The sequence below is a fragment of the Anolis sagrei genome, chromosome 1 (assembly GCF_037176765.1).
Source record: "Anolis sagrei isolate rAnoSag1 chromosome 1, rAnoSag1.mat, whole genome shotgun sequence".
Classification (NCBI taxonomy): Eukaryota; Metazoa; Chordata; class Lepidosauria; order Squamata; family Dactyloidae; genus Anolis; species Anolis sagrei.
In genome coordinates, this window is record NC_090021.1 from 323882867 (window position 1) to 323902276 (window position 19410).

The 19410-nt window shown below is 39.8% G+C and overlaps 3 protein-coding genes and 1 non-coding gene across 5 annotated transcripts in view; 3 read left to right on the top strand and 1 right to left on the bottom strand.

Moving 5' to 3' along the window:
• The first annotated feature begins 1472 nt into the window (after positions 1-1472).
• On the top strand, positions 1473-1546 carry TRNAI-AAU (transfer RNA isoleucine (anticodon AAU)). Its single transcript has one exon. It is a non-coding gene; the product is annotated as a tRNA-Ile (tRNA).
• A 922-nt stretch (positions 1547-2468) lies between these two features.
• Positions 2469-11630, top strand: ZNF839 (zinc finger protein 839). 2 transcript variants are annotated; one of them, XM_067462999.1, is made up of 7 exons: positions 2469-2767; positions 4621-5478; positions 8414-8506; positions 9156-9299; positions 9984-10118; positions 10578-10689; positions 10785-11630. In XM_067462999.1, exons 1-7 carry the CDS (start codon positions 2555-2557, stop codon positions 11075-11077), a joined length of 1848 nt encoding a protein of 615 aa, XP_067319100.1. In that variant the 5' UTR covers positions 2469-2554; the 3' UTR covers positions 11078-11630. The 2 variants fall into 2 exon arrangements, with proteins under 2 accessions (XP_067319100.1, XP_067319099.1); XM_067462998.1 differs by having other exon boundaries at positions 2470-2767; positions 4618-5478.
• Positions 11631-12161: 531 nt separating this feature from the next.
• On the bottom strand, positions 12162-17927 carry CINP (cyclin dependent kinase 2 interacting protein). The gene is made up of 5 exons (XM_060755159.2): positions 17861-17927; positions 13808-13967; positions 13480-13606; positions 12934-13057; positions 12162-12525 (listed from the first exon to the last, which is right to left on the bottom strand). Exons 1-5 carry the CDS (start codon positions 17865-17867, stop codon positions 12323-12325), a joined length of 621 nt encoding a protein of 206 aa, XP_060611142.2. The 5' UTR covers positions 17868-17927; the 3' UTR covers positions 12162-12322.
• TECPR2 (tectonin beta-propeller repeat containing 2) overlaps positions 17928-19410 on the top strand; it is a 66600-nt gene continuing 65117 nt past the window's right edge. The window contains exon 1 of the mRNA XM_060755154.2: positions 17928-18030. The gene's annotated coding sequence lies outside the window, so the exon portion shown is untranslated. The remainder of the gene's footprint in view (positions 18031-19410) is intronic.

Below are 19410 nucleotides of genomic sequence, written 5' to 3' on the forward strand. Positions count from 1 at the left end.
AGAGACAAAGTTGAAGTACTTTGGCCACATCATGAGGAGACAGCAAAGCCTAGAGAAGACAATGATGCTGGGGAAAGTGGAAGGTAAAAGGAAGAGGGGCCGACCAAGGGCAAGATGGATGGATGGCATCCTTGAAGTGACTGGATTGAGCTTGAAGGAGCTGGGGGTGGTGACGGCCGACAGGGAGCTCTGGCGTGGGCTGGTCCATGAGGTCACAAAGTCGGAGACGACTGAACGAATGAACAACAACAACACAATATAAGGTAAAGGTAGTCCCCTGACATTAAGTCCAGTCATGTCTGACTCTGGGGTGTGGTGCTCATCTCCATTTCTAAGCCGAAGAGCCAGCGTTGTCCATAGACACCTCCAAGGTAATGTGGCCGGCATGACTGCATGAAACGCCATTACCTTCCCGCCGGAGCGGTACCTATTGATCTACTCACATTTGCATGTTTTCGAACTGCTAGGTTGGCAGAAGCTAGGGCTGACAGTGGAAGCTCCCGCTGCTCCCCGGAATCGAACCTGCGACCTTTCGATCACCAAGCTCAGGAGCTCAGTGTTTTAACCCACTGCGCCACCAGGGGCACCTATAGTACAATATAGTAATACATAATTTTATTTATTTATTTATTTTTATTTACTATGCTTCTATACCGCCATTCTCAACCCGAGGGTGACTCATGGTGGTTTACAAAATGGCACAATTCGATGCCCACAACAGTACAAAAATAATTTAAACATCAAAAACATTTAACACAGGTAAAAATTCATTACAATAACACAATAAAAACGCACCACAATTCAAGAGAAATATTGACAAGCTGGAATGTGTCCAGAGGAGGGTGACTAAAAAGATCAAGGGTCTGGAGAACAAGCCCTATGAGGAGCGGCTTAAGGAGCTGGGCATGTTTAGCCTGAAGAAGAGAAGGCTGAGAGGAGACATGATAGCCATGTATAAATATGTGAGAGGAAGCCACAGGGAGGAGGGAGCAAGCTTGTTTTCTGCTGACCTGGAGACTAGGATGTGGAACAATGGCTTCAAGCTACAAGAAAGGAGATTCCATCTGAACATGAGGAAGAACTTCCTTACTGTAAGAGCTGTTCAACAGTGGAACTCTCTGCCCCAGAGTGTGGTGGAGGCTCCTTCTTTGGAAGCTTTTAAACAGAGGCTGGATGGCCATCTGTCAGGGGTGATTTGAATGCAATATTCCTGCTTCTTGGCAGGGGGTTGGACTGGATGGCCCATGAGGTCTCTTCCAACTCTTATGATTCTATGATTATGCTAAACAGAGAAATCAAATTGAACAGTGCGCAGATTTAATTTGCTTGGTTTTAATTTAAAATCTAAAATGGAAGTTGTTGTTTAAGGAAGTCGAAAATGATTTACTAATTTATGTTATGTAGTGAAATGAGCAACGTTTGCTATGTGTGTCAGTAGTCAACAGAAAGTGCAGGATTTTGCTGCGCCAAGTGGCCGGTTAGCTCAGTTGGTTAGAGCGTGGTGCTAATAACGCCAAGGTCGCGGGTTCGATCCCCGTACGGGCCAGCAGGATTTTTTTTATGAAAAGGATAACAACATTCCAATGAGTATCAAAGACTCCTTAAAAAGTTAGTCTAATATTTGCAACTCTCCTTTGTTTATTTGATAAAGAAAACTATCGTGCTCCAATTAAAATTAAAGTACTTTTCCAATAAAATTGGAAGGAGTCTTATTTGTGTTGTTGAGAAAAAGAGGTGTCTCTCTGTAATCTTATGAGTTATATTTTTACCTACTTTGCAATAGTCTAAATATTCATTTTATATGTTAAGGTCATGCTTTTCTTTTTCTATTGAACTGAATGGGGCTTAGTCCCAAGCACATGAATCATTCCATATAGAGAAAGAAAATGGACTATGGAAGTAGAGCATTGGTTTAACATTATGTACAACTAACACAGTTTGGCGCCACCTTAACTGCCATAGCTGTCAGTTTGACTGTGAGAGCCGTTCAGCAGTGGAACTCTCTGCCCCGGAGTGTGGTGGAGGCTCCTTCTTTGGAAGCTTTTAAACAGAGGCTGGATGGCTATCTGTCAGGGGTGATTTGAGTGCAATAGTCCTGCTTCTTGGCAGGGGGTTGGACTGGATGGCCTATGAGGTCTCTTCCAACTCTTTGATTCTATGATTCTATGAAGACGCAACATTCATTGGTAAAGGACCTTGGAAAGCTATAACTCCCATGATATTTATTTACTGTTATTTCTATACCGCCCTTCTCAGCCCTCAAGAGACTCAGAATGCAGCCATGGTAGTTAAAGGAGTGTCAAACTGCATTCATTCTGCAGTGTAGATTCATTCTCCTACTGAAGTTTAACCCTTGGGTTTCTATGCTGTAAAATAGGGCAGAAAGTGGTGGTGCGTTTTTTTAATCGAAACGTGTCTCTCGGCAGATGCCGTAGCCACGCTCCTGCTTTTCGATGACGTCAGGTGAGGCCGAGTGAAGCTTTACTATTGGTCGCATTCTCAGTTATCGCGCGAGCTACAAAAGGGATGAGATTTCCCTCAGTGGACTACCAAGATGGCGGCCCCTAAGGGAACCGGCGTTGTTTCTCAGGAAAAGCGGGCTTCCTCGAGGGCTCTTTTGGACCCACAGACCGCTGCTTTTCCCGGATCCCTGCCGCCCGCCTCCAGCATCCTTTACAGCGCGGCCCAGGAGCTGCGGAAGGCGGTTCAACTGCAGGACAAATCTGGGAAGGCGGCTAAGGCCTTCACTAGGCTCCTTCCGCCAAAGGTAATATAGGCCTACTCACTTACTTGGGGCTTGTTATTATTGCGACAGTGATGATTGTGATTGTAACTATTTATTTATTTACTTACGACATTTATGGCTTTCCAAGGTCGTTTACCAAAGAGTGTTGCGTCTTCATAGAATCATAGAATCAAAGAGTTGGAAGAGACCTCATAGGCCATCCAGTCCAACCCCCTGCCAAGAAGCAGGAATATTGCACTCAAATCAACCCTGACAGATGGTCATCCAGCCTCTGTTTAAAAGATTCCAAAGAAGGAGCCTCCACCACACTCTGGGACAGAGAGTTCCACTGCTGAACGGCTCTCTCCTTCTCACCCGGAAGGAGGCTCAGAGCGGCTTACAAGACACATACACACACACACAATATATATTATGTGCAGGTACAACTGTACCAGGAGCTCCAATTTTGTTTGCTTTGCATTGAATGTTTGTTGCAGTCCTAAGTTTCAGGGACTCTGCAGATAGGTGGCTCCTTTTGGCTGCAATCATAGGGCAAGCCACCTGTCAATTATAGTTAGGTTCCCTGGTCCCGCCCCTTTTTGGGTTTTTGGAGGGAATAGGAGCCAGTTTGGGTTCAGTCCACACAGAGCAGTTTTCATGCAGGACATAATACCAAGAGCTCCTGTAGAAAGCTTCGTCTTCTACGGCTTGGCTGGGGAGATATACAGCCCACAACTTGGCCGAGGATCATACAGCCTTACAGCTCCTTCGCTGAGGGACTTCAGTCAGCCATCACGGAAGCCTGAATTCTTTTCCCCTGGAAGTCTACAAAGCTCTGCTTAGTTACTACAACCATAACAACAAACAAATGATATTTTTAGAGCAACACAATTCTATAAAAAAGAATGAAAATACACTTTATTTGAGTATATACAAATTGTTGTGTTAATTTACCATTTTTTTTGTTTCTGTTTTATTGACTATAGTTAGTTGCTGTTGATAAAAAGTAACTGGTACCGGGTGTAGGGGCTCCACGCCAACAGAGGCAAAGAAAGACTGCCCAGATTAGAAGTTAAGGATTTCCCCATTAGTTACAGTTATGAAGATAGTGCCTGTTCCCTGTGGACAAGATTCAAAGAGCCAATAGACTGTTAAGAAAGCCTTAAAGTACCTGTTTGTTTTCATTAATAAAAAACTTTGTCGAACCTTTAAGTATTCTAGAGACTAGAGGCTTTGGCTTAAAGCCACTTTCTCCCTACAATCTAACTACAATTTTTCAAACTGTATGCTCATCTTATGTATCCAGTCTATTACTCGCATATTTATTTGTAGAAATACGAATGCTGCACTTAAAGATCTCTTGGTGTTCAATCTATCAAAGCATCCCACATTACAAAAGAATGCAATTTAAAATCTACAACATATAAAAATAGAATTAAACTTATAGGTCAGTTAAAATCATTTGGCTACACTTGATTAAGGTACATTTCAAACTGATTATGTGATTTTGCCTCCACTGCCAACTATTTCTGAGGCCCCTTCCACACAGCTGTATAAAATCCACATTGAACTGGTTATATGGCAGTGTGGACTCGGATAACCCAGTTGAAAGCAGATATTGTGGATCATCTTCCTTGTTATTCTAGGTTATGTCTGTGTGGAAGGGCCCTGAGACAGTAGGCAATGAAGACTTTATTCTTTACACTTTTAAGACATCATTTGATACATAGGCTTTAAGCAATCGACATGCTTAAGTGAATCACATCTTTTCAGAGTCATTTGTGAGGCTTGAGCTTTTGCAGGAATTATTTTTTATATTTGAACTGGACAAATAAGTCTGTGCAGGTTTGTTTGTAGATTTGTGTCTAAATATTTTAAAAACTTTTTTAAAGCAGGTGGAAACTGTCTGTGTCCAAGTACAGCCTGAGAAGAAAAAAGAAGATGACAAGTCAGTCCCAGGTGCTGCATTGGCTCGTCCCAAAAGTTTAACAACAGCTCAGCCAGTTGAGAAGAATTCCAAGATTTTAGGACTTGGTGTAAATCCTCAAATTATTCAGCTACACCCTACTATGGGAATTGACTCACAACAAATTTTCTTACACAATTCTTCCAAACCTACAGTTCAGTTACTTTTGCATAGCCCTTTACACCTCCTTGGACAAATTTCTGTAAGTAAGTTAACTACACATGGACAGAAAAACAAACCAGCTGAAAAAGCTCCCACTGATTCTCCAAACTCACTTATAAACCATAAGAAGAAGCAAAAAGAACACAAAATTAAAAAGTCCTTGAAGGTGAAGACCCGTTCAGGGAGAGTTTCATGCCCTCCCAAATATAAAGCTAAGGATTATAAATTCATTAAAACAGAAGATTTGGCTGACTGTCATCAGTCTGATTCTGATGACTATTCTGAGCTGAGTCTAGAAGATGATGAAGGTGACAAGGGGACAGAAACTTGTACATTATTTGATTCCTTGAAGTATGACCTCAGGCCAAAATTGTTTAAATGTCAAAGTTGTGAGAAATCCTACATAGGACAAGGAGGATTGGCACGGCACTATAAACTTAATCCAAACCATGCACAACAAGAGTCATCTCAATTTTCCCTTATAAATAGACCTCAAAGGAAGATGTTGCTAGAAAACACTGGAAAAAGAAGCAGTGAACCACCATCAAGTAATGCTACGTTTGTAAACAAAAGTGGAATAGACACAGAATTGGAAAAAGATTTTCTCAAAGAGAGCGAGAGACAGGTAATAAATATATTCTCTGTAATGTCAGGGTCCTGGGTGTAATCTTTATAAGCTACTTGTGGTCTTCCATGAAATATATGCTGTATCCCTACATCCACTTCCTTCAAACCTCAGTCAGAACAAGAGGTGTGAAAGTCAAGGAAAAATAATCAGGAAAAAAACAGATTAATAATCAGGAAAATAATCAGGAAAAATATTCCTCACCCTAATTTTATAGGTAGAAAATAAAAGTTATTTTGAGAAGTGCGCGGGGGGATTTTACTTTTTCCAAATCTTCTAATCCTGGGGTTCTCAAACTTTTTCAGCCACTGAGCCAATTTTGCAGCAAAAATTTCCCATGGAGCCCCAAGAAATGTTTATATATTATATATAATGCACATATATCAGGCGTGGGCCAGGTCAGTGGCAGATGGATGGAGGATGTTTGTGTGAACTAATTTACAGTACAAAAAAAGAAAAGAAAAGTAAGAACAATACAATATTTTAAATGAAGAACAATTTTAACCAATATAAACTTGAAGTATTTCAGTGGAAGTCCCCCGGGGCAATCCAGTTCAACACCCTTCTGTCATGCAGGAAAAGCACAATCAAAGCACCCCCAATAGATAGCCACCAGCCTTTATTATAATAGGGGAAAGGGTCTGGCTGGTGAGAAAGAGAGTCTGAACAGCGCAGGAGGTGATGGGAAAGGGTCTAAGTGGCAAGGAAAAGAGCCTGGGAGGCAAGGGTCTGCATGGCAAAGGAGGCAAGGGGGAAAAATCTAGGGAGTATGCTGTTTGTGCTGCTGTTGTTTTCAGCAGTTCAAAACTTTAATTTCCCTGCAATTCTCAGGAGGGGAAAAGAGGAGGAAGTGGGAAGCAGCATGGCGCCGTGGAGCCCCTCACTATTACCTGCTGAGCCCCAAGTACTCAGCAGAGCACAATTTGAGAACACTGTTCTACTATCTAAATCAGTGGTTCTCAAGTCACCTTGAGTCCCCTCCGGGGTGAGAAAGGCAGCATAGAAAGGTCGTAAATAAATAAACCTGTGAGTCGCCAGATGTCTTGGCCTTCAACCCCCAGAAATCCTAACAGCTGGTAAACTGGCTGGGAGTTGAGGACCAAAACACCTTGGGACCCACAGGTTGAGAACCACTGATCTAAATAGTGATGCATATTTTAAAAGCTGCATGGTTGAATTTCCTTTTTTAAATCTAAAAGCCTAGCATCTATTTCATGTTTATTATTTCCTGGGTTCGTTCCATGTTCATTCTTTCCTGGGTTCCATATTCATTCATTACACTGTGTTTTCAAAGGCTTGTTAAAAAAGCCAGGTTTTAAGTATTATTATTTTTTGGAATGCCAGTAGGAAGGGGGCCGATCTAATATCCCTAGGGAGGGAGTTCCATTATGCTACTAGTCTCTTGCATATTAAGAGGCAAAGGCTCTACAACTTGGGTAGTCTTGAGAGGCACTGCTATATTTATTTATTTATTTATTTGCTTTATTTCTATACCGCGTTTCTCAACCTAATTAGGTGACTCAATGCGGTTTACACAATGTAAATTAACACAACAATAACAATTAAAACACATCATACACAGTAACAATTACACAACAATCATACATAATGCCTCGATCACAAAACAAGATCCAGTCTCATAATCCTTGTGCCATTCCTATGTTCAATTTACCGTCATCCTATGTTCGATTGCGCTGATTAGCCAAACGCTTGCTCAAAGAGCCAGGTTTTAAGCTTTTAAGTTTTCTTCTATATTGGACAAAATCCTTACTATTTATTTATTTACTTTTATTTATTTACTTTATTTGTATACCGCACTCTCTCAGCCCGTAGGCGACTCAGTGCAGTTTACAACCAGGTCAATATAGAAAGTGCACAACACTAGCATTTAAAAACAGTCACTAAGGCAACTACATCAATATAACAGCACATCAATACATCAATATAACGTCAATACATCCATATAACTAACCCATCACGTCTCATCAGTAAAGTCATAATCCCATTTCCTCGTCCATTATTCCAAGTTCCAAGATCAATCAGTTAATTGCACTGCTTAATTAAACGCCTGTTCAAATAGCCAGGTCTTCACTCTTCTTCTGAACGTCAGCAGGGAGGGGGCCGACCTAATGTCTGGGGGAAGGGCGTTCCACAGCTGAGGGGCCACCACTGAGAAGGCCCTGTCTCTCGTCCCCACCAGCCGTGCCTGTGAGGCTGGCGGGATCGAGAGCAGGGCCTCCCCGGACTATCTTAATGTCCTAACTAGTTCATAGGGGGTGATGCGTTTGGACAGATAGGTCAGGCCAGAACCGTTTAGGGCTTTAAAGGCTAAAGCCAGCACTTTGAATTATGCCCGGTAGCAGATTGGCAGCCAGTGGAGCTGGCGCAACAGAGGAGTGGTGTGCTCCCTGAGTGCCGCTCCTGTTAACAACCTGGCTGTCGATCGTTGGACCATTTGTAGCTTCCGAGCAGTCTTCATAGGCAACCCCACGTAGAGAGCGTTGCAGTAATCTATACGGGATTTAACCAGAGCGTGGACCACCGTGGCCAAGTGCATTTGAAAGATTTTAGTAATTCCTACAATGGATGAAATAAAAATAATGTGATAGTCTGAAAAGGTGTTGACATGAGCAAACTTGAGTAAAGCCAAGCAAGCTTGTGTTTAACTATTTTTGTATAAATGTTAAAACATTTAATAAAGGGACCCCTGCTCTGGGGCTGACATACAATTTGGATCATTTAGATGTAAGTACATAGCTGTAAAAGCAATCTTTGCATGTTTGTATTTAAAATTATCTAGGTAGCATTCAAAACATATATTTGTAACAAATGGCAAAAGTTTGATGCATTCTTTTTCATTTTAATCTTTGTTTAAAGCTGAAATGTTATTAATGAGGTTATAATAATTTATCTAAATATATTATTTTGCCTTTAGCTAACGCAGTATTTTCCTAATGATGATTTCATGGAGCAGGCTGTTCCACACTTCACAAAACTTGTTACTGTATTTGAATTTCTACTGATGAAGGTAAACTTCTTAAGAGAACTTCAGTTCTCAGAAAGGTTTTGCATGCATTTCCTTCTTTAATATAATATTACAGAAATGAGTTAAAAATGGCCCAGTTAACAAAGGCCATGAGGAATTGCAGGGAAGAAGTAGAAAGGTTATGTATCATATTTCTCACTTTGCTCTAATCTTAGTTTATGTAAACAAAACAATTCTTATTAAAACAGCAAGTGTAATCTAGCCAATGCGAGTGACTTGTTTCAAAGTTTACAATAGTTGGTGTATGCTTTTGAGTAGGCTTATGGATTTTGCTTTTTAAGTAAGTCTATGGGTTTTGAAATATAGTATCGATTGTCTATATTAATCTTAAAACTCAGTTGCTTACTTTCTGGTCTTTCAAAATATCGGATAGTTTAAATCAAAGACAGCCAGTGAATTAACATCTCTGCATCAGATTCTGAACATAACATAAAGTAGCTAGTTTTGTCAAATGAATTGTGAGGGTAAAAAAAGGAGTATGAGACTTCTTGGATGGGACTCAAAGGGTGCTTCCTATAGTTAGTTAACATACCATATGTATGGTCACCTAGTGCCTATTTCCATGATTACAATTTGAATGGGATGTATTACTTGTGATTTGTGCTATTTAAATAGCTTTTTTTTTAACTAGGTAGAGCAAAAGTACCAGAAAAAAGCACTCTTTCCAGATGTATACCGGGAATTTGAAGAGCTTCATTCTATGGTAAAGAGAATGTGCCAAGACTATTTTGGTAATCCTGAATTAAACAAGCCAGTGGAAGTAAAAAACGAGAAGGTAATTGCTAGACAGTTGTGTTTTTGTTGTTAGCTGTTCTCTATTAGCTAATTCTATATGGGTGAAATCAGACAGCATAATTTCTTTAAAAAGAAAGTAAAGATAAACTTATTATACCTTATTGCTATTCTTAAAAAGAAAACACAACAATTTGTATTCCCTCTCCCATAAAACCGACCTAATTTAAAAACAGATGCACCAAGTCTTATTACATATAGAGAGCATTCTGGGAAGGTTAACATCCAGATGAGGGAAGAAGATACTATTGACATTCATGAACTGCTCGATTTCATGATTAATTATAGATAAGGGTTCTGAAATACTTTAAAGAGCTTAACGTTCTTTTCTAGTCTAGGACAGATACACAAGGTCTTTCCTATATAACATCTAGATATGGTGGCAAGGAATCCACTTGATCAATCTTAATATTTTGATTATTAATGGTTTATTTCTTCTTGGGAAATTTCCCTTGGCACTTGCAGCACTATTTATTTATTTACCGTATTTATCTATCGCCTTTCTCAGCCCATGGGCGATTCAGGGCAGTTTACATTCGGCACAATTCGATGCCTCCCAGCAACATAAAACTACTTAAAACATTTGCATATAAAATATAAATTCATATAAAGTCAATAAAACATATATATGTTGAATTCCTGTTGTTTTTTCTCATGGCTTTCACAGGTGGCTGAATCACTAGGAATTACAGACAGCTTTCTTCTATTGAAGAAGACTCAAGCAGACAATTCTCCTGAATATATTGAGATGACTAGTGATTGTGTGTTTACCAAAACTGTGGAACAGAAATGTGCAACTGAGGTAGTGGACTTGTGAATTCTACCATCTTAATGAGAATGTCCCAGTTTGCCAGTACACTAGAATCATAGAGTAAACATTTTGGTACCTTTTGGGAGTATGGGTTTGTCTTGTCTTAACAAGTACCATTATATGGCCATGGCTGGGTTGAAATTCTTCTTTCCAAAATCTAACTATCCACTGTAGCTATATCAAATATTTTACCCACTAACTCCTAGTGACATAGTGCTGTGAATTATGTTACCTCTGCATAAAACTAGACATACTAAAAAAAACCATTGTTATTCATTCTGGATGTTCTTTGTTGCTTTATTCCATATGTAATACATGTAGTAATTTTGAATTTAACTTGGGTTATAAATCTTGGATTCACATGTGACATTAAGTACTACTCAAATTGTGCAGTAGAGCTACTTCTACATTACTGAAATTTTAATTTTTACTTCTAACTTTTGTTGACAGTCTTCAGATGAAATATTACCATTAGCAAAAAAGTGCAGAGTGGAATATCTACCGGAGAACATAAATATTGATTATTCAAACCATAGTGGAATAAAAGAAGGCAGTGCCATAGGTAATAATCTTCTCATTAGCAATATTCAGTAACAAAAACAGTTACTAACCAATGCATCTAAATTGCGTTTGCTTACTGAATTTTTTTTATTCTAGAAGGGAACTGTGCAGCAACTGTTCAGTCTGGGAATGTATTATGGGAAGAGGAACATGAATTACTTGAAGAAACTGTAAACAATCAAGATGGTTTGCATGTATATAATCAAAGCACAGAAGTGAGGCTTGAGAGCATGAAACCTTCAGGAAAATCAGAACTGGATTGTTCAGGCTGCTTATCTTCATGGGGTGAAACACTGCCAACTAACAGTGCAGTAAGTTCAGAAGAAAAGTTCATGCAAACAAGTTTGAGCAAAGGAAATGAAGTGACTCTGAGTTCTGGAAATATTTAGCATCTGATAAATAGTTGGAATCCTACTTGGTCAGAGCATGAAGAAAATTATCAGATTGAAAAGTTTTCTGGTGAAAGGAACCAAGGTCATCTCCTGACAAATTCTGAACATCCTAAATGGTCTGATTCTGTAAACAGCCTTAAACACTATGTAAGCAGATCAGTTGAATCTCAGGTAGAGAGAATTTTTTATTTAAGCTTTTAAAAACACCTTGGCAAGCCTGTGAAGTTACTGAATAAACCTGTGGGACAGAATACTGGAGGATGAATATTGAAGAACTCAGTAACAGGAAATGATAACATTAAATGACTGATGGGGGTGGGAGTTGTGCCTTGATGCTGTTTATGGTTTCAGATGTCTGAAACAAGCGAATGCTGCTAGGACTAAGATTCAAGCAATTGCTTTGGAAAATGTGAAAATGTTTATTATCATGCTTGCAAGGTCATGATAAAAGCAAGGATCCTGGTAGGAATTAAAATATAAAATCATTTGTAAATACATTCTGCAATCTACTTCTTAAAATGTATATTTTTCTTATTAAATATTGTTTGCAGTCCTGTTTCATCAGTCTTTCTTTACTATTACAATTAACCTGCCTGAAAAATGAATGTATATAGCATGGGAAGGTAATACTCAATAGCATGCACAATTTACAGAAGATAGTGACAAAATAAATGATAAACTAAAATTTAGAACTGCTTCAGTAGGTGTTATTTTAAAAAATACACCTCAGTCCCAGTTAAGGTTGGATTATGTGCTTGGTAAGTACTTGAATTTCCACTTCCAAGTAGTATCACAATTTGGAATAAATAAAACATTTCTAAAACAATGAAATGTATTTGGCTCACCATCCCATACCAGGGGATAGGAAAGCATTTCCAAGCACAGATTCAGTGAACTATACTGTCAGGGGGGAGACATTCCATAACAAATTTTGCATTTCACTCATAGATGATTCCTGCAGAAAGATATTTTGATAGTAGGTTATTCATAATGTGTAACTAAAACCTTTAGAGTGAAAAAAGATGAAAGTTTGAGAAGACACTATAACAGAATCAAAGAAAGATTTTAAAAGATAGAAACATTGTTTTAGAACCGTCTTTATTCTATTTTGCGACCCCACCCAAATCTACAGAAAATAATCCACTTTTCAAATACAGTTGGAAGTACAAAAGCAAAAATACAATGTCACTCGGTCAACAACATTAACATAGTAGTCATTATTGCAATTTTTAGTAGAAAGGGTTAGGCAGGTCTGTGTCCTGTTTCTAATAACATACTTTCTAGTATTACAGTGCTGGTGTTCTCGATGTAAGGCTGGTATAACCATGAGGATAAGTAAACCATCAGGAGATCTTGGTCAGCTGTATGCGCAATCTCTTGCACAATAGTGTCTTTCAGTTTCAGTTCATTTGAATACATGTCCAACAGCTTAACTGAAACTTCATCTGGAATTGGGGGAAAAAATCAAGGAGTTACTTCTGCAACGGTGTCCTCTTGTGTTCTGTTTTTAGAAACCTGTTTCTGTACATATTCAGTATTATCTAGATTGTGTGCCTTTGGTTTCCAAGCTAAATCAACTCTTCAGAATGAGATCATTACATGAGCTCCTAAATTCCTGTATCCGTCTAAATCTATAACCAGAATCCCAGTGCAAGTTTGTGATGCTTGTGCTGGTTTATTTGTACAAGACCTGGAAATTATTGTTGTGTAATTCCAGAATTACATGAATTACGAACTTTTAGTAAGACCCTCTATTCTAGTGAACCACTCTCTTTTAGAAAGGCAGAGTTAAGAGATACAATTTATTTATTTTTAAATAAAAAATCCTCAATCAAACAGAAAATAAAACTTACAGAAGTAGGGAGTGGGCCACGTATGGAAGAATGGTTTTGCATGATCTCCATGATGATATGTTTCTAAGTTGCAGATCCCTTTGGTTGTTGAACACAGTTTTTCCATTTTCTGATGTATTTTTACCTAAAAGTTTAATATTTAACATTTTCATTTAAACAAGTGGTCAGTAAATGATCATAATTTTCATCTGTGCTGGCTATCTGATCTACATAATCAGTAAGTTGGGCTTCAGAGGTGGAAATGTGGACTGAAGACAAACCACTAATCAGGATGAGCAGTTAGTAAATGCTTACCATTAATGCCTACGGAAGGACATTTTGATAACAGGCATTAATAACAGCTTCCTTCTGAGACTTGTGAATGATAGGTATAGTACAGATTCATTTTAAAACAGGCAATTATTTATTATGTCCTGCTGCTCTCCAGTTAATGGATTTGGGGCACATAAAGTTGTTACTGAAACTCTCCATAGACTTTCCATATTTGTATCACCTCTCTTGATCCACAACAGAGAACATAGGAAATGTTTTGATACAAGATAGTACCATATTTTTGAAGATCTCGAGTAGTTCTGTACAGCAGGCCTCCAATTCTACGTTGTAGTCAGATGATAGTTTTCCAGGTTCGGAGAAAATATTCTCATTATCTATTTCCAATTTGTTTTCTTTAGATCTAGAGAAAAATATACAGTATGTAAGAAATACTGTAGTAGCTCCCTGCCCCATACTCTAGGATCTCTTTATACCATGTCTCTATCAAAGGGACATATCTATTAAGGATGAAAAAAGCAGATTTAGAAGCTCATTAGATTTGTTTACAATCTCATTATAGAAAAAATAGCTTTGCATAGAGAAGTTTTCTCAATATACTCACTCTGTAGCAATTTTGATGTTCACAATTTTTGTAGCAGTCGTAAATCCATTGTTATTCAGTGTCTCCCACTTCATTATTAGATTATGCCAATCTGCTGCATTATCTTTAATTTTTCTTGCACTGACAGATAAGGTAGGTGTCTTGGGAGTTGAACATTTAGCTAGTTAAAAACACAAAACTGAAACGTCAACATTGTTTTTTAATGTTTTTTAAAATTGTTTTTTATTTTTAAAAAACACTTTGTCTTATACTGATTACAGTTCTAAGTTTTTCTGCACAACTAATGATAATGTATCATGTCAGAAGCAAATTGAGGGTACAGCTAAAATGAATTTAAAACACAAACAAAGTTAAAAACTTAGCATTATGCTAAATGTCTAGATTCTTGTGGGTTTTTTCGGGCTATAGGGCCATGTTCTAGAGGCATTTCTCCTGACGTTTCGCCTGCATCTATGGCAAGCATCCTCTGAGGATGCAGGCGAAACATCAGGAGAAATGCCTCTAGAACATGGCCCTATAGGCCGAAAAAACCCACAAGAACCTAGTGATTCCAGCCATGAAAGCCTTCGACAATACATGCTAAATGTCCTTTGACCACAAGCTGCTCACTTGGAGTGCCTGTAGTGTCACTGTGAGAAGGTCCTCCATTGTACATGTGGCAGGGCTTAGACTGCATTGTAGTCTGTGGTTTGACTATTTACAGTTATAACATGAAACATTTTGGTGTAATGTATAACTTAGCTTGTATGATGGAATTTCAGGGCAGATTCATATATGCAGATAAAAATCCCTGTAATGTTACAATTCAATAAACATACAAAATCTGCCACTAATAATATGGTGTCATACTGTCAATTTGTTTTCCCATGTGAGTACACTACCAGTACCATTTACTGGGAGCAGAGAAAAGAAAAAGCTGTCAACCTTCACTTCCCAAAAGAGGACAAAGAATGTCCATATGTTGTTCACGCTCAATGCATACTAAAGAGAATCAATAGTACAACAGCAATTATGCAGGACAAATCTCAAAATCCCTTGCTACAGAGATTTTCCAACTCACCTACATTTTAACTATTTTACTAAATAATGGTGTTCATTTTGTGGTTTTTTTTAAATGAGAGCTAAAAAGTGGCTTGGCCCAGATATATTTGGTACAAGTTCTGACTGTAAAAAGATACTTGAAAATATTACTGCTGGATCTTCTATTGATTTACACCAGGGCTTCTTAAACCTTTTCCACTCGTAACCTCGTTCCACCCGGGTGTATCGATATATGAAATAATAAAAAGTCAAACATTTACTGATAACAAATTGGCATTTGCAGGGCTTGTATTTAGGTGATTTTCCTTTTTACAAAATACAGTCAAAGCATATTTTGCCGAATCCACCGTAAACACTGCACACTGTTGCTAACAGATTTGAGTAAGTTCCTAAAACAGCCACCAGATTACTAAATTTATTGCGACCCCCATTTTCAGCTTACGGCGATTTTCATTGGGACCCACAGTTTTAAAGAAGCCATGATCTACAGAACATTTGCTTGCTTATTTTGTAAACTCTTCTACCAGGACTTTTCTTCTCTTTTTTTGTACTTTGTTTATTTTGTACTTTTTTCCCAGGGCAAAAGTCAAGGTTGCAGACATCAAGTGCACCAAAAATGTATCTCATGCAGAAGTTTTTCAGAAATTAAATAAACAAGGCAATTATTTGATACCAAGTTACAACAGATTTGTCCTTTTGATCTGTTTGCCTTGATTTTAACTTTAAGATTGTAAGTGTGATTGATACTATGTATATTATTTTTATCTTGTATGCTGTCCTGAGTCCCCTCACATAGACAATTACAACAGAAAGGAGGAAACCATGAAAATAAACAAAATCTGCTACCAGTATTTTTTTAAAAAAACCTCTAAAATCAGGACATTAAATAAAGAACACTGAAAAATGGGAATTCCAGACAAGAAACAATCAGGGCCAGCTAATAACCTCCCAATAAAGAATACACCGTATTGTCGAAGGCTTTAATGGTCGGAATCACTGGGTTGTGTAGGTTTTTTTGGGCTATATGGCCATGTTCTAGAGGCATTATCTCCTGACGTTTCACTTGCATCTATGGCAGGCATCCTCAGAGGTAGTGAGGTCTGTTGGAGTTAGGAGAATGGGTTTATATATCTGTGGAATGACCAGGGTGGGACAAAGAACTCTTGTTTGCTGGAGCTAGGTGTGACTGTTTCAAATGACTACTTTGATTAGCATTGGATGGCCTGGCAGTGCCTGGGGCAATCTTTTGTTGAATGGTGATTAGATGTCCCTGATTGTTTTCCCTCTGTTGTTTTGCTGTTGTAATTTTGATAATGATGGTGATGAATTTGTGATTTTACCTTGACGATTTGGCTGCATGTCATTATTTGATCTGTACTGTAATGTATTTTAATGTATTATGATGTTATTATGTTTTAGCTTATTTCTGTATGAATTTTCTGTTGTTAGCCGGCCTGAGTCCCTCTTCGGAGGTTGAGAAGACCGGGTTATAAAAGCTCTAAATAAATAAATAAATTTAGAGGTTTTTTTTAATACTGGTAGCCAGGATTAGAGGCGGCCCTAGGTAATTTTCAAAGGTAAGCAAACAGTATTTTGCCCCCTCCCCAACCAATCACTGATATATATTTTCTGTTCGTCATGGGAGTTCTGTGATTCAGTTCCATCATTGGTGGAGTTCAGAATGCTCTTTGATTGTAGGTGAACTATTTTATTTATTTATTTGTCGTGTCAGGGCAACCAGTCAATTATATTACATTTCTAACAGAACAAAGCAAACAAACAGACAAAATACAACATTTGTGAATTTGGTAGTTGATTAAATGTCCTTTGACCAGTATCTAGCCACTTGGAGTGCTTCTGGTGTTGCTGCAAGGAGGTCCTCCCTTGTGCATGTGGCTGGGCTCAGGTTGCATTGCAGCAGGTGGTCAGTGGTTTGCTCCTCTCCACATTCGCATATCAAGGATTCCACTTTGTAGCCCCATTTCTGAAGGTTGGCTCTGCATCTTGTGGTGCCAGAACGCAGTCTGTTCAGCGCCTTCCAAGTCGCCCAGTCCTCTATGTGCCCAGGGGGGAGTTTCTCATTTGGTATCAGCCATTGGCTGAGGTTCTGGGTTTGAGCCTGCCACTTTTGGACTCTTGCTTGCTGAGGTGTTCTGGCGAGTGTCTCTGTAGATCTTAGAAAACTATTTCTAGAATTAAGTCGTTGACGTGCTGGCTGATACCCAAACAGGGGATGAGCTGGAGATGTCTCAGGTGAACTATACATCCCAGTAACTACAACTCGCATATGTCAACGTCTATTTTCCCCCAAGAGTGCCTCAAGAGCGCCCCTGGGCAAAATCAACTATACTGCAAATGCTTACTTTGCGTAATGGGTTGAGCCGCCCCTGGCCAGGATACACCCCAGGCAGCAACCAGCCAGATCTTGAAACTGCAAGGCTATTAAATGCTAATCAAGGTGGCCAATTGCAACATTCACACCTGCCTCAAACGGACAAGAGTTCTTTCTTCCACCTTGAACATTTCACAAATATATAAACCCATTTTTCCTAGTTTCCAAGAGACCTCACAATTTATTTATTTTATTTATTTTATTTGCTTTATTTCTATACCGCATTTTTCAGCCCAAACATCCTCACAACCTCTGAGGATGCCTGCCATAGATGCAGGCGAAACGTCAGGAGAGAATGCTTCCAGGCTTCCATAGAGCCTGGAAAACTTAAAGCAACCCAGTGATGAAAGCTTTCGACAATACAAAGAATAGCATTACTAGGCCTGGTCCAAGTTGGGCCCTCCAGGTGTTTTGGACTTTAACTCCCACAATTCCTAACAGCCTACGGCTGTTAGGAATTGTGGGAGTTGAAGTCCAAAACACCTGGAGGGCCCAAGTTGGACCAGGCCTGGCTGACACTAATAATGCAGCGCATTGTGAGTCTACACTAATGCAGTGAGTCTCACAGTGCAGCTGCGGCCTAGCGTTGGGCCTTGTCTCTCATCCCCGGGCACGCTTACCGGCCATCCCCGCCGCTGCCGGAGGAGGAGGAGGGAGCGAGGCCCAGCCTCTCGCCTCAAGCTCCGCCCCAGCCTCCGCCTCCTTCTCCCGGGGGCCTCCAAGGCCTGGCTGGGTCTCCCTTCAGCCTCCCGCCATGAGGGGCCCCGCCGAGCCCTACTGAGCTGAGAGGGTGAGTGAGGGCAGCGCTTGCGGCCTAGTCGTCGGTTGAGCGGGCAAGGGGAGGTGGGTTGGGTTGGGTTGGGGGAGTCCCCTGTGGTCTCCATGGAAATGCGTTGCTGGGGATGATAGGTAAAGGCAGCTCCCACTTGGGCAGGCTCTGCTACTCCCTCCTGCCTTTGCAGTTGAAGTATATTATCATTGGGTTGTTGTAGGTTTTTCCGGGCTATATAGCCATGTTCTAGAGGCATTTTCTCCTGACGTTTCGCCTGCATCTATGGCAAGCATCCTCAGAGGTAGTGAGGTTTGTTGGAGTTAGGAAAATGGGTTCATATATATCTGTGGAATGACTGGGGAAGAGCTCTTTGCCCCACCCCAGTCATTCCACAGATATATAAACCCATTTTCCTAACTCCAACAGACCTCATCACCTCTGAGGATGCTTGTCATAGATGCAGGCAAAACGTCAGGAGAAAACACCTCTAGAACATGGCCATATAGCCCAAAAAAACCCACAAGAACCTAGTGATTCCAGCCATGAAAGTCTTCGACAATATATTATGATTATTATCAGAGGCAGAACTTTCAAAAGGATGGGAGCCTTCTGAAGGGGAAGCACTGACATGGCTAAACAGTTTTCCAGCAAAGGGCGACTAAAATGATCAAGGGTCTGGAGAACAAGCCCTATGAGGAGCGGCTTAAGGAGCTGGGCATGTTTAGCCTGAAGAAGAGAAGGCTGAGAGTGGATATGATAGCCATGTATAAATATGTGAGAGGAAGCCACCGGGAGGAGGGAGCAAGCTTGTTTTCTCCTTCCCTGGAGACTAGGACGCGGAACAATGGCTTCAAACTACAAGAAAGGACATTCCATCTGAACATGAGGAAGAACTTCCTGACTGAGAGCTGTTCAGCAGTGGAACTCTCTGCCCCGGAGTGTGGTGGAGGCTCCTTCTTTGGAAGCTTTTAAACAGAGGCTGGATGGTCATCTGTCAGGGGTGATTTGAATGCAATATTCCTGCTTCTTGGCAGGGGGTTGGACTGGATGGCCCATGAGGTCTCTTCCAACTCTTTGATTCTATGATTCTATAATGAGAAAGTGTTGGTTTCTAATATATGTAATTTCTTTATCCTTGTGGGTAAACAGTATTTGATTACGTTTTCTTGCCCTGGTGAAAGGAGTTGGACTGGATGGCCTTAAGTATTTTCTATTGGCTATAGGGGTTCTGTGTGGGAAGTTTGCCTCAATTCTGTCTTTCGTGGGGTTCAGAATGCTCTTTGATTATAGGTGAACTATAAATCCCAGTAACTACAACTCCCAAATGTCAAGGTCTATTTCTCCCAATTGGGTTGTTATGTGTCTTGTGTCCAAATTTGGTGTCAATTCGTCCAGTGT

Bases quoted from the DNA above. Each gene is read 5' to 3' on its own strand.
- ZNF839 (XM_067462998.1), top strand. From the start codon at position 2,555: ATGGCGGCCCCTAAGGGAACCGGCGTTGTTTCTCAGGAAAAGCGGGCT. The intron at 2,768-4,617 runs GTAATATAGGCC...ACTTTTTTAAAG, and splicing joins CTAGGCTCCTTCCGCCAAAG to CAGGTGGAAACTGTCTGTGT. The intron at 10,690-10,784 runs GTAATAATCTTC...TTTTTATTCTAG, and splicing joins AAAAGAAGGCAGTGCCATAG to AAGGGAACTGTGCAGCAACT.
- CINP (XM_060755159.2), bottom strand. The intron at 13,607-13,807 runs GTGAGTATATTG...ATTTTTCTCTAG, and splicing joins AACATCAAAATTGCTACAGA to ATCTAAAGAAAACAAATTGG. The intron at 12,526-12,933 runs GTAAGTTTTATT...CCCCAATTCCAG, and splicing joins GTGGCCCACTCCCTACTTCT to ATGAAGTTTCAGTTAAGCTG.